The sequence below is a fragment of the Mobula hypostoma genome, chromosome 13 (genome assembly GCF_963921235.1).
Source record: "Mobula hypostoma chromosome 13, sMobHyp1.1, whole genome shotgun sequence".
NCBI classification, from domain to species: domain Eukaryota; kingdom Metazoa; phylum Chordata; class Chondrichthyes; order Myliobatiformes; family Myliobatidae; genus Mobula; species Mobula hypostoma.
The window spans coordinates 52,084,380-52,096,859 of NC_086109.1; the positions used below are offsets into that span (position 1 = coordinate 52,084,380).

Consider the following 12,480-nt stretch of genomic DNA (forward strand, 5'->3'; position numbering starts at 1 on the left):
TTTTCTCTCTTCTTCCCTTCTTGAAGAGAGGGACAACATTACCCACCCTCCAATCCACAGGAATTGATCCTGAATCTATCGAACATTGGAAAATGATTACCAATGCATCCACGATTTCTAAAGCCACCTTCTTAAGCACTCTGGGATGCAGACCATCAGGTCCCGGGGCTATCAGCTTCAGACCCAACAGTCTATCCAACACCATTTCCTGCCTAATATAATTTTCCTTCAGTTCATCCATTAGCCTTGGTCCTTTGGCCACTATTATATCTGGGAACAAGCTGCAGATGCTGGAAATTCAAGCAACACACATAAAAGTTGCTGGTGTACGCAGCAGGCCAGGCAGCATCTCTAGGAAGAGGTGCAGTCGACGTTTCAGGCCGAGACCCTTCATCAGGACTAACTGAAGGAAGAGTGAGTAAGGGATTTGAAAGTTGGAGGGGGAGGGGGAGATCCAAAATGATAGGAGAAGACAGGAGGGGGAGGGATGGAGCCAAGAGCTGGACAGGTGATAGGCAAAAGGGATATGAGAGGATCATGGGACAGGAGGTCCGGGAATAAAGCCAGGGTGGGGGGACCCAGAGGATGGGCAGGGGTATAGTCAGAGTGACAGAGGGACAAAAAGGAAAGTGAGAGAAAGAATGTGTGTATATAAATAAATGACAGATGGGGTACGAGGGGGAGGTGGGGCATTAGCGGAAGTTAGAGAAGTCAATGTTCATGCCATCAGGTTGGAGGCTACCCAGACGGAATATAAGGTGTTGTTCCTCCAACCTGAGTGTGGCTTCATCTTTCCAGTAGAGGAAGCCGTGGATGGACATGTCAGAATGGGAATGGGATGTGGAATTAAAATGTGTGGCCACTGGGAGATCCTGCTTTCTCTGGCGGACAGAGCGTAGGTGTTCAGCAAAGCGGTCTGCCAGTCTGCGTCGGGTCTCGCCAATATATAAAAGGCCACATCGGGAGCACCGGACGCAGTATATCACCCCAGCCGACTCACAGGTGAAGTGTCGCCTCACCTGGAAGGACTGTTTGGGGCCCTGAATGGTGGTAAAGGAGGAAGTGTAAGGGCATGTGTAGCACTTGTTCCGCTTACACGGATAAGTGCCAGGAGGGAGATCAGTGGGGAGGGATGGGGGGGACGAATGGACAAGGGAGTTGTGTAGGGAGCGATCCCTGCGGAATGCAGGGGGGGGGAGGGAAAGATGTGCTTAGCGGTGGGATCCCGTTGGAGGTGGGTAACTTTCGCTAATGCCCCACCTCCCCCTTGTACCCCATCTGTCATTTAGTTATATACACACATCCTTTCTCTCACTTTCCTTTTTCTCCCTCTGTCCCTCTGACTATACCCCTGCCTATCCTCTGGGTTCCCCCCCACTTGTCTTTCTTCCCGGACCTCCTGTCCCATGATCCTCTCGTATCCCTTTTGCCTATCACCTGTCCAGCTCTTGGCTCCATCCCTCCCCCTCCTGTCTTCTCCTATCATTTTGGATCTCCCCCTCCCCCTCCAACTTTCAAATCCCTTACTAACTCTTCCTTCAGTTAGTCCTGACGAAGGGTCTCAGCCTGAAACGTTGACTGCACCTCTTCTGAGAGATGCCGCCTGGCCTGCTGCGTACACCAGCAACTATTATATCTGGGAGATTGTTTGTGTCTTCCCTAGTGAAGACAGATCCAAAGTACCTGTTCAACTCGTCTGCCATTTCCTTGTTCCCCATAATAAATTCACCCGCTTCTGTCTTCAAGGGCCCAATTTTGGTCTTAACTATTTTTTTCCTTTTCACGTACCTAAAGAAGCTTTTACTATCCTCCTTTATATTCTTGGCTAGTTTACCTTGGTACCTCATTTTTTCTCCGTGTATTGCCCTTTTAGTTCCCTTCTGTTGCTCTTTAAAAGTTTTCCAATCCTCCAGCTTCCCACTCGTCTTTGCTATGTTATACTTCTTCTCTTTTATTTTTATACTGTCCATTACTTCCCTTATCAGCCATGGCCTCCCCTTAGGATCTTTCTTGTTCTTTGGAATGAACTGATTCTGCACCTTCCACATTATTCCCAGAAACACTTGCCATTGCTGTTCCACTGTCATCCCTGCTAGGGTATTGTTCCATTGAACTTTGGCCAGCTCCTCCCTCATAGCACCATAGTTCCCTTTGTTCAACTGTAATACTGTCACTTCCAAGTTTGAAAAATTTCAGTTCTCCAGCAAATCCAAAGTTTTGAAAGATCTCTGCTAATGACTTCACAATCTTTTGAGCTATCTCTTTCAGAACCCTGGAGTGTAGTCCTTCTGGTCCAGTTGACTTAACTTCAGACCTTTTAAGTTCCCAAGTACCTTTTCCTTAGTAATAGCAATACGCACACTTCTGCCCAACACTCTTAAATCACTGTCATATTGCTGACACAAAATACTCAAGTTCATACACCATTTTGTTGTCCCCCATTACTCCCTCTTCAGCATCATTCTCCAGTGGTCCAATATTCCCCTCTCATCTCTCCTTTACAGTTTATGTATCTAAAAAAAAACCTTGGTATTCTTTTTGATATGATTGGCTAGCACAGCCACATTTCATCTTTAGTCTCCTGTTGCTTGTTTCCTTCTGTTGGTTTTTACATAGCTTCTCAATCCTCTAACCTCATTTCCTGCCTACACTTTTGAAGCCCATATACAACTCCCATCAGGTTTTTTTTTAAAAAAAAGCACTGTGGTTTCTTTACTCTACCAACAAGGATTCTATAGCTTCTGATCCAGTTACCTCTTTTGAAGGAATTGATTTCATTTTTTACCAACAGAGCCACCCTCTGCTTGTCCTTTCGATACATTGTGCATTTTTGGATGTTAAGCTCCCAACTATGAGCCACAACTCAGTGATGTCCACAACATTTCCACCAATCTCTAACGGCACTATATGATGCTGAGTCCCAGCATCTCCTTCCTCATCTTTCGCAGCAGCTTGGAGATGCATCCCACAAAACCCATGTCATCTAATATCTTTGTATACATGGTCTAGAATATCCAAATGCTCCAACAAGTACTTGCCTATAGAAAACAGAGTGTTAATGGGACTTATTCTGGCTAGAGGCCTGTGAATCGTGCTGTTTTGTCAGGATCCCAAAATGGTTTGGAAGAAAATGTGGATGTCTGGGTTAGCAAATTCATAAACATAAGGTTGGTGGTATTATGGATATAATCCCTATAATTCTTACACTTCTGATTTGCCCCTCTATCTCGTGATGAATCTTGAGGCATTAGCAGTGTATATAAATGTTTGTAGAACATATAGAACCATAGAAACTACAGCACAGAAACAGGCCTTTTGGCCCTTCTTGGCTGTGCCAAACCATTTTCTGCCTAGTTCCACTGACCTGCACACAGACCATATCCCTCCATACACCTCCCATCCATGTATCTGTCCAATTTATTCTTTAAATCCCAGCAGTGACCATCTAATATTTCCCCACATCTGTGCTCATTGAAGAGTCATCAAGGACATCTTCCCTCATTACTGATGGTCTCCAAAAATCAATAATACCACATCTCCATTTCCTCAGCAAGACACAAAGTACCAGAGGAACTCAACAGGTCAGGCAGCATCTGTGGAGGAAAATTCAGTCGATGCTTCAGGTTCAGATTCATTTGAGCTGGACCCTTCATCAGTCTTGGCCTAAAATGTCGACTTTCCATTCCCCGCCCCCCATAAAAAATGCCTGACCCACTGAGTTCCTCCAACGGTTTGTTGGTTGCTCAAGATTCCAGCATCTGCAGTCTCATATCTCTTTTACATCCTCCCCTATCAAACATTAAGTGCCTACATTATTGCATTCTGAGTTGTTACTACTTCCTTTTTGGAATTATCTTCCTCAATCTGGTGGAAGCAGAATCTTTGAACATTATAAAGCACAAGGAGATACTACTATTTTTGTTAATAGATTGGAAAACAAAATAACGAAGGCGAAATTTTATAACATATTAACTAAAACTATAAAAGCAAGCTGATCGGATAGACTAATTGTACTTCAGGATTAATTCATATTTACCCAGGCACACAAAAATAAATGTTCTGTAACCAAAGTTCAGAACAAATCTTAGACATCAGAGTCCATTTTTCAAAGCTGAAAGTTCAAATAAAACTAGTAACGAATTACACAAAGCAAGGAAAATTTTATAATCAGTAAATTTATTAGATACAGAAGGAAAAATTCTGATATTTACATAGTGCAAGTATAACTTGTTAATTATGGAATTATGTACATTAAATGAAATGACAAATGCTGGTCACACAAGCAAAAATGCATATCATCCTTCATATCACCAATTATCAAACTTCTGCATCTGCCAATTTTGAATTCGATTCCAAATGAAAACAATAAAATATAAATCAAACTAACCTATAGCAAGAGGCACATTAAAGAATATTAACAGTCCGTTTTGAGAGCCTCTTGGAGAAAATACAAATGTACAATTTAGCCTATAGCATAGATCAGACAAACATTACGATTTTCATTCTGTATAAATCAAGGATCAGGTCACTTTGCACAGTTGGACACATTTGGATTTCATGTAGTACGGAGTGCTAGAAGTTAGCTGTCCCAGGAATTTGACCAAACAGAAACATACATGTCTCAATCCTCTGCTATTCAAAACAAGATCAATGTACATGAAAAAGAAACTGGTTCCTATTAAGTGATAACAGCAACAATCACAAAGCTATCCACACTATTAGTACAATACAGCCTGAAATACAATGAGTATTATGTTAGCTTTTTACCACCAACTTGATGGACCATCTTTGTTTATGTATCAATACAAAGTTGAACCTAAACCCGCTCAAGACACCTGCTTACAATAGAAAAGTGTTAAATTATAAACTAAGATAACAATTTTTGAAAGTCATTTTGCATAATATATTATTTTTTATCATGAATTAAATACTAAAGATTATTTGAAAGTTGCCATTGTTCTGTATATGAATAGTTCTATTTTGGGTAAAAATTTACAAATGGAATTAATTATGAAACAAAAAAGATAAGTATGTGAACTCTATAAAGATTAAAAAATATTTTCTGAAAGGTTTTTTTTAGCACCAGCTGTTGCCATATAGATCAAGTTGTGCACAACCTACTGGTGCCACAAGGAAGTACCAACTTCTGAACATCAAAATAATGCATTACTGTGGAATATTAAATATTGTATAACATCACCATACACCAGCAGTGTTCTTCCATCATTTCCATGAAGCAACGAAGTTTTAATTGTGAAAGTATTTTAAGTTTTTGCATATGAGAGTAGGTGAAAAATTCTCCTGTCAAAGTCCTGTACCATTTTGAATGAGATGCATTCTTCCACTTAATTTGGTTTCTATAAGCCACTATAAAAGTTTGTTCAAATGTGCAAGTTTTAGTTTAAATGCACATTCTGTCAAAGGAAAACACTTTTAGACACCACCTGTCATTAAAGAAAACTTGCATTTAGTTGATGTGCATGACATAAATCCTGAAGCTTCAATTTAAGAGCAATAAATGTGAACATAATTTAATTTCTTTACACTTAGACTTACAATTAAAAGGTTTACTTTGTCAGTGTACAGATAGAGCTGAAGGTCTGATCTTTAAATATTTTTTATGACATATTTAAACAACTTTGCCCCTATATATTTGTGTGTATTTTATGACGTAAACCTGCAACTCCTGCAACCAATATAGCACAAAACAGATTTTCCATCACAATCACGATGCAATTAAAAGGATACAGGTCTAATTTGCATTATCAAGTGCAGCTGATGAACACATTTACGTTTAGGTGGATCTGTCTATGTTACCTTTGAACATTGGACCAATTTACAACTGTTAAAAATATACAAAAGAATCCCATTGCCTTTATTACCATGAAGAAGCTGCATTGAAGGTATAATTTACTGCTGTAAGCAACAGTGCAAGTTTATAACTATGCAAGTAGTCAAAACTGATATTTTAAAAATATCTATCAAGCAATCCAGAATTGCAAGCCTGATGCTACATAAAGGAACCATAATTAAGACAGTACAGCTACTGTACACTTGATGTTGTGTAAATGTGTTGTACAAGGTAACAAAATTTCACCTGTTACTGTCAATTAAAATGAACTATTTTCTAGTATATCCCATGCACACACAAGGCCAGCTGTCATATTATTTTCCAGATTCCAGTCCAAAACGTTTTGGATGACAGCAAAGTAATATCCATATAGAAAAGGCTAATAAAGAGCTGTATAACACCCATTTTATCAACTTTCCCTGAATTCAATTATACAATGCTGATATAAGCAAATTCATATTAGGTCCAAGAAATGCTTTAAAAAATACAAGTAACATTAATTTCATTATGGAGAGCTATGGTTACATGCATCCATCAATTAGGTGCCACATATTGCACACTAACGATCACAAGTCACAGTTGCGCAATGAGTATATCTTAGAAACATCACCATTTTGCTGTTCAAGTTGTGTAGAATTAAAAAATATCAGTCAAATTATCTTCTGATATAAAACTACTGTCACTCAAGAGACTGGATTTCTTGTAAACAAAACTGCTGGCTTTTTCCTCCCATCAACATATTTTACATTTTCTCCAAAGATTCAGAAAAAAACTTTCACAAACCATCTAGAAAAACATTTTACATTTGACAAAGACACTGAGGTTAGGGTCAATTGTGGACAGATTTTGAAAAGACAGAATTTTTCAATATGTGACTTTATGATCTATCTGTACAAGAAGTGAAATTGAGTTAAGTTATAAACAGCAGACTTTACTAGTTGTTCCTATACATGTTCCTGAGATCAGTGACATTTTGTTTACAGTAACTCAGATCGACTCAATGATTGCTCAAAAAAATTACAGTTAGGCATTAATCTTTATAATTTTATCCAATTAAGTGCCAACAATGGTAAGTTGGTAGGTGGAATAAATATATATTTGCCAAGTCCAAAGGAGAAACAAATCCAACAGAACATGCCAAATATTGAAGAATAATTTTAAGTACTTTATGGCTAATGCCTTTGGTTTCTAAATTTGCACTTCATATTCTTACTGTTAGAAATAAATTTGTACTTTCCACTACATTTGAACCCTTTTTAAACAAAGCATTACCATTAATGGGATTAAAATACTTTTAACAGTTACATTTGCTTGTGTATTTTTGTAATCTCATGAGTTTACCAGAAAATAATCGTGTTCCACACCAATCTGCTGGTCTGGGGCTGCAATTATTAGGTGTCTCTCTCTGTTTCTCTAGGTTGAGAGCCCTCACTCTCGGCAATCGCATCTGCTTGCTCCACCATTTCGTGTTCTTCTGCATCACATTGCCCACTGTGATCTTCCTCTGTACCATCAATATTTTTGCTAAGCTGCAAAGTTTCCAGTGTTTTCTGTGCTTCTGATACCCAATCATCAATTCTACTGCTAAGTGTTACCACCATAGCAACAGGTTCAGGGATATCATCATCTTCCTCCTCCTCCTCCTCCTCCTCTTCATCATCATCTCCCTCCTCCTCAAGCATGTCTGGTACAAGAGTACTAGTAGTGCTAATCATGGAGGAATTAAGAACATCCCTGCAGCTGCCATCAAGTGATCCAGTCTCAGTACTTTGCTGAGAGGCCCACTCTAACATATCATCAGCTTTTCCATCTTCCTTGTCTGAACCAGTGGGCTTTGTTGGATGAGATGTCTGACCCATAGAGGAAGTGCTTGTTGTTCCCAAGACAATTTTGTTAAAATTGTGTGAGACTGCTGGAAAACCTGTAGACTTCTGCAGGACGATAGTCGCACTGGGTATGGTTTTCTCTATCTCAGAACCATCAGCTGCATCAGTAGCTTCCACCATGTTCCGCCAGTTTGTTTCTTAAAAGCAAAATATATTTTATGATTAAAGATTAATATTGGATAACAAAATGAAAAATACAAGTCCCAAATGTAGAGAAATAAATAATTTTAGAATTAGATCAATCTCCAGATTATGTAGCTTTAAAGTACAGTCCATCAGGGGGACAAACAGTTGCTCTTACGGATGTTGTGGACAGTGGGATATAGATCAGTTGTAGACATGGGTGAAAAAATGGCAGATGGAATTTAACCAGTCAAATGTGAAGTGTTGCACTTTGGTCAATCAAATGTAAAGAAACAGTACACTGTTCAGGGTACAACATTGATGAGCAGAGGGACACTGGGAAACAAGTTTATAGCTCCCTGAAAGTAGATACACAGGTTGATAGGGTGGTTAAGAAGGCATATGGCATGCTTATCTTTATTAGTTGAGGCATTGAGTTCAAAGTCACTAAGTTATTTTACAGCTTCATAAAATTCTAGTTAGGCTACATCTAGTGTACTGTATACAGTTCTGGTCACCCAGTATAGGAAGGTTCTCAAGGCCTTGGAGATGGTGCAGAAGAGGGTTACCAAGATGCTGCCTGGATTAGAGTGCATGTGTTGTACTTGAATAGGGACCATCACATTGGCTATCTCATTGCACAAGAGTTTTGCTAATACTTCCAAGTTGGCAAAATGATCTGAAGAGTAGTCACTCACCATATTCCTTCTCGTTTACTTCAGAAATAGGCTCAGATATCACACTACAAAATGAAATGGCACTCGCTGCAGAAGGGTTGCGAGAATGGCCCATGTGTGGAACTTTCCTGGTGTGTTTCAGTGCCTCCTCAGCTTGTTCCTGCTCCAAGGCTGTTACCATATCACGGTAAGCTTTACGGGCCTCCTCTGTTAATGCCACCAGTTTATTAAACAAATTCTAAGCAAAGAAATCACACGATTGTTCATTTGAAGTTGCATTAACATTTTTTACTGATAAAAGTGAACACAGGAAAATCATAATACTTTAATAAGTAGGATATATCATACCAACATCTTCAGCTGTTGTACTGTCTCTGTGTACAAAATGTGCTTTGATGGCTGAAGATGGTATTTATGGAAGCTTTATATCATAAGTACTGGAGGCTCAGAAGTTAATACAGGTCAGCAAAGACAGCAATTAACAGGTGTGTGGAGTTGTTGAAGGACAATATACATCCAAACTTAAGGATGAAGATACAAGGGGGAAATTGTAGTAAAAGTCTAACATACAACATTACAGCACAGTACAAGCCCTTCTGTCCATGATGTTGCACCAACCTTTTAACCTACTAAGAGCAATCTAACTCTATAATCTTACATGCCCTTTCATTTTTCTATTACCCATGTGTCTATCTTAGAGTCTCTTAAATGTCCCTTACATATCCGCCTCCACCACCACCTGTGGCAGGATGTTCCATGTACCCACAAGTGTAAAGGACTTCGGTCTGACATCCCCAATCTTAAAAGTATGCAACCTTGTATTAGCCAGTTCTTTCCAGGGAAAAAGTCTCGATCTATGAGTCCTATCATATTGTACACCTCTATCAAGTCTCCTTTCATCCACCTTCAATCCAGAGAGAAAAGTCTTAGCTCATGTAACCTATCCTCATATGACATGCCCTCTAATCCAGGTAGTATTCTGGTTAAATCTTCTCTACACCCTCTCTAAAAGCTTCCACATTCTTCCTAGGAGATCATTATGGTACATGCTACCAGAACATGCTGGTAGAGAGAGTTTTATTTGGGTTTTCTTTAGCGCTGGAAATGGTTACATCCCGACACGCGGGACAGAAGCAAGGTCGCATTGTGTATTCCACGGACCAGCGAAGACCGGCCGGCTTAGCGAACAGAGCGGTGGACACCCTGCTGAAATCCGGAGGAAAACACACAGAGGGGGATCACAAAGCCGAGGAAAGAGGACCGGGTCGAGACAACTCCTCTTCTTTTGGAGAAGAGGAGTTTGGTGGGTAATACCAATCCGGCTGACCGGAAATGCACTGACAGCAGTAAGCGTAAGTGAGTTGGGTGCTCACTGTTCTGGCTAACAACAGATGGTGCAATCTGGGGTATATTACGATTGAGGATCGCGTTTGCAGACTGGATATTGAACTTATTACTGTTGGACTTCGGCCACATTCCACCGTGATACAACACTTGGCGGCACGGGAGGTTGTTCCTGCCTGCGGCCATCGAACTTGCAGCTCCTCCCGTGGAGGGTCAGACACCCTGAGCCAATAGACTGGTCCTGGACTTATTTTCCATCTGGCATGGTTTGCATTTTGGTGTTTGATTGTTGGGGGTTTTTGTATTGCTATATTTACGCTCTACTCTTGGTGGTGCGGCTGTAATGAAACCAAATTTCCCTCGGGATTAATAAAGTATATCTATCTATCTATCAGGACTGAACATAATATTCCAAGTGTGGTTTAACCGATATAGACCTGCAACATTATCTCATAGTACTTGAACTCAAGTCCCTGACTAATGAAGGCCAACACATCATATGCTTTTCTCAACAACCCTATCAACTTGCCAGATAACTTTGAGGGATCTATGGACATTGAACCCAGGATCCCTCTGTTCCTCCACACCCTGCCTTTAGCTCTGTATTCTGCCATAAAACTTGACCTTCTAAAATGAATTACTTCACACTTTCCTGGGTTGAACACCATCTGCCACTTCTCAGCCCAGCTCTGAATCCTGTCAATGTTGTAACCTACGACAACTCTCCATGCTATTCACAACTCCACCAACCTTTGTGTCATCTGCAAACTTCTCTGGGCAAGCCAATTCTGGGGAATCCACACAATCAAGCTTCCTGGATCCCATGACTCCTAACTTTCTGAATGAGTCTACCATGGGGAACCTTATTAATGACTTACAAAAATTAACATACACCACATCTACTGCTCCACCTTCATCAATGTGCTTTGTCACATCCTCAAAAGTTTCAGTCAGACTCAGGAGACATGACCTGTCCCTCACAAAGCCATGCTATCTATCCCTACACACTCAATGCTTAAAAACAACTTATTTCCCACCACCACCAGATTTCAGAATGGACAATAAATCCGTGTACACTACCTCACTATTATTTTTTGCTCTCTTTGTGTACTATTTAATTTAATACGCATTTTTATTGTATGGATTTTTATGTTTTGCACTGCACTGTTGGTACGAAACAAATTTCATGACATTTATTATATTTTTAATTTAGAGGTACAGAGCCAAATAGGCCCTCCTGGCCCTTCACGCTGACTGCCCAACAACCCCGATTAATCCCAACTTCATCATGGGATAATTTACCTACCCGGTATGTCTTTGGACCATGGGAGGAAATTGGCGGACCTGTAAAAAACCCACACATTCCATGGAAAGGACGTACAGAAACTCCTTACAGAGAGTGCCAGAAATTCTGACGCCCCGAGGTGTAATAGTGTAATTTCAGTGACATTAACTTGATTCTGATTCATCAGACTACGCTTCACCAAATACCGAAAAATCCTGTCTCTAAGATTCTCTTCCAATTGTCCACCACTGAAGACACAATGGTTTATAATTCCCAGGGTTATCTCTACTCCCTTTCTAACATATAAATATAGAAAACCTACAGCACACTACAGGCCCTTCGGCCCACAATGCTGTGCCGAATATGTACTTACTTTAGAAATTACCAAGGGTTACCCATAGCCCTCTATTTTTCTAAGCTCCATGTACCTATCCAGGAGTCTCTTAAAAGACCCTTTTCTATCCGTCTCCACCACCCCATTCCACGCACTCACCACTCTGCATGAAAAACTTACCCTGACATATCCTCTGTACCTACTTCCAAGCACCTTAAAACTGCACCCTCTCACGCTAGCCATCTCAGTCCGAGGAAAAACCCTCTGGACTATCCACATGATCAATGCCTCTCATCATCTTGAATACCTCTATCAGGTCACCTCTCATTCTCTGTCGCTCCAAGGAGAAAAGGCTGAGTTCACTCAACCTATTCTCATAAGGCATGCTCCCCAATCCAGGCAACATCCTTGTAAATCTCCTCTGCACCCTTTCTATAGTTTCCACATCCTTCCTATAGTGAGGTAACCAGAACTGAGCACAGTACTCCAAGTGGGGTCTGAACAGAGTGCTATGTAGCTGTAACATTACCTCACGGCTCTTAAACTCAATTCCAATGCACCATACACCTTCTTAACCACAGAGTTAACTTGCACAGCTGCTTTGAGCGTCCTATGGACACGGACCCGAAGATCCCTCAGATCCTCCACACTGCCAAGAGTCTTACCATTAATACTATATTCTGCCATCATATTTGACCTGATGTGAATTGAACTCCATCTGCCACTTCTCAGCCCACTTTTGCATCCTATCAAAGTCCCGCTGTAAACTCTGACAGCCCTCCACACTATCCACAACACCCCCAACCTTTGTGTCATCAGCAAATTTACTAACCCATCCCTCCACTTTCTCATCCAGGTCATTCATAAAAATCACAAAGAGAAGGGGTCCCAGAACAGATCCCTGAGGCATTCCACTGGTGACCAACCTCCATGTAGAATATCACCTGTCTACAACCAATCTTTGCCTTCTGTGGGCAAGC

The 12,480-nt window shown here is 40.6% G+C and overlaps 1 protein-coding gene across 7 annotated transcripts in view; it reads right to left on the bottom strand.

Annotated features, from left to right (window-relative positions):
- Window positions 1-4,176: 4,176 nt before the first annotated feature.
- Window positions 4,177-12,480, bottom strand: part of secisbp2l (SECIS binding protein 2-like) — a 200,206-nt gene continuing 191,902 nt past the window's right edge. For all 7 annotated transcript variants that reach the window (XM_063065700.1, XM_063065703.1, XM_063065698.1 and 4 more), the window contains 2 exons: window positions 8,559-8,775; window positions 4,177-7,874 (listed from right to left, as the gene is read on the bottom strand). In XM_063065700.1, the coding sequence (XP_062921770.1) occupies window positions 7,243-7,874; window positions 8,559-8,775 (849 nt within the window). In that variant the 3' untranslated portion in view covers window positions 4,177-7,242. The remainder of the gene's footprint in view (window positions 7,875-8,558; window positions 8,776-12,480) is intronic.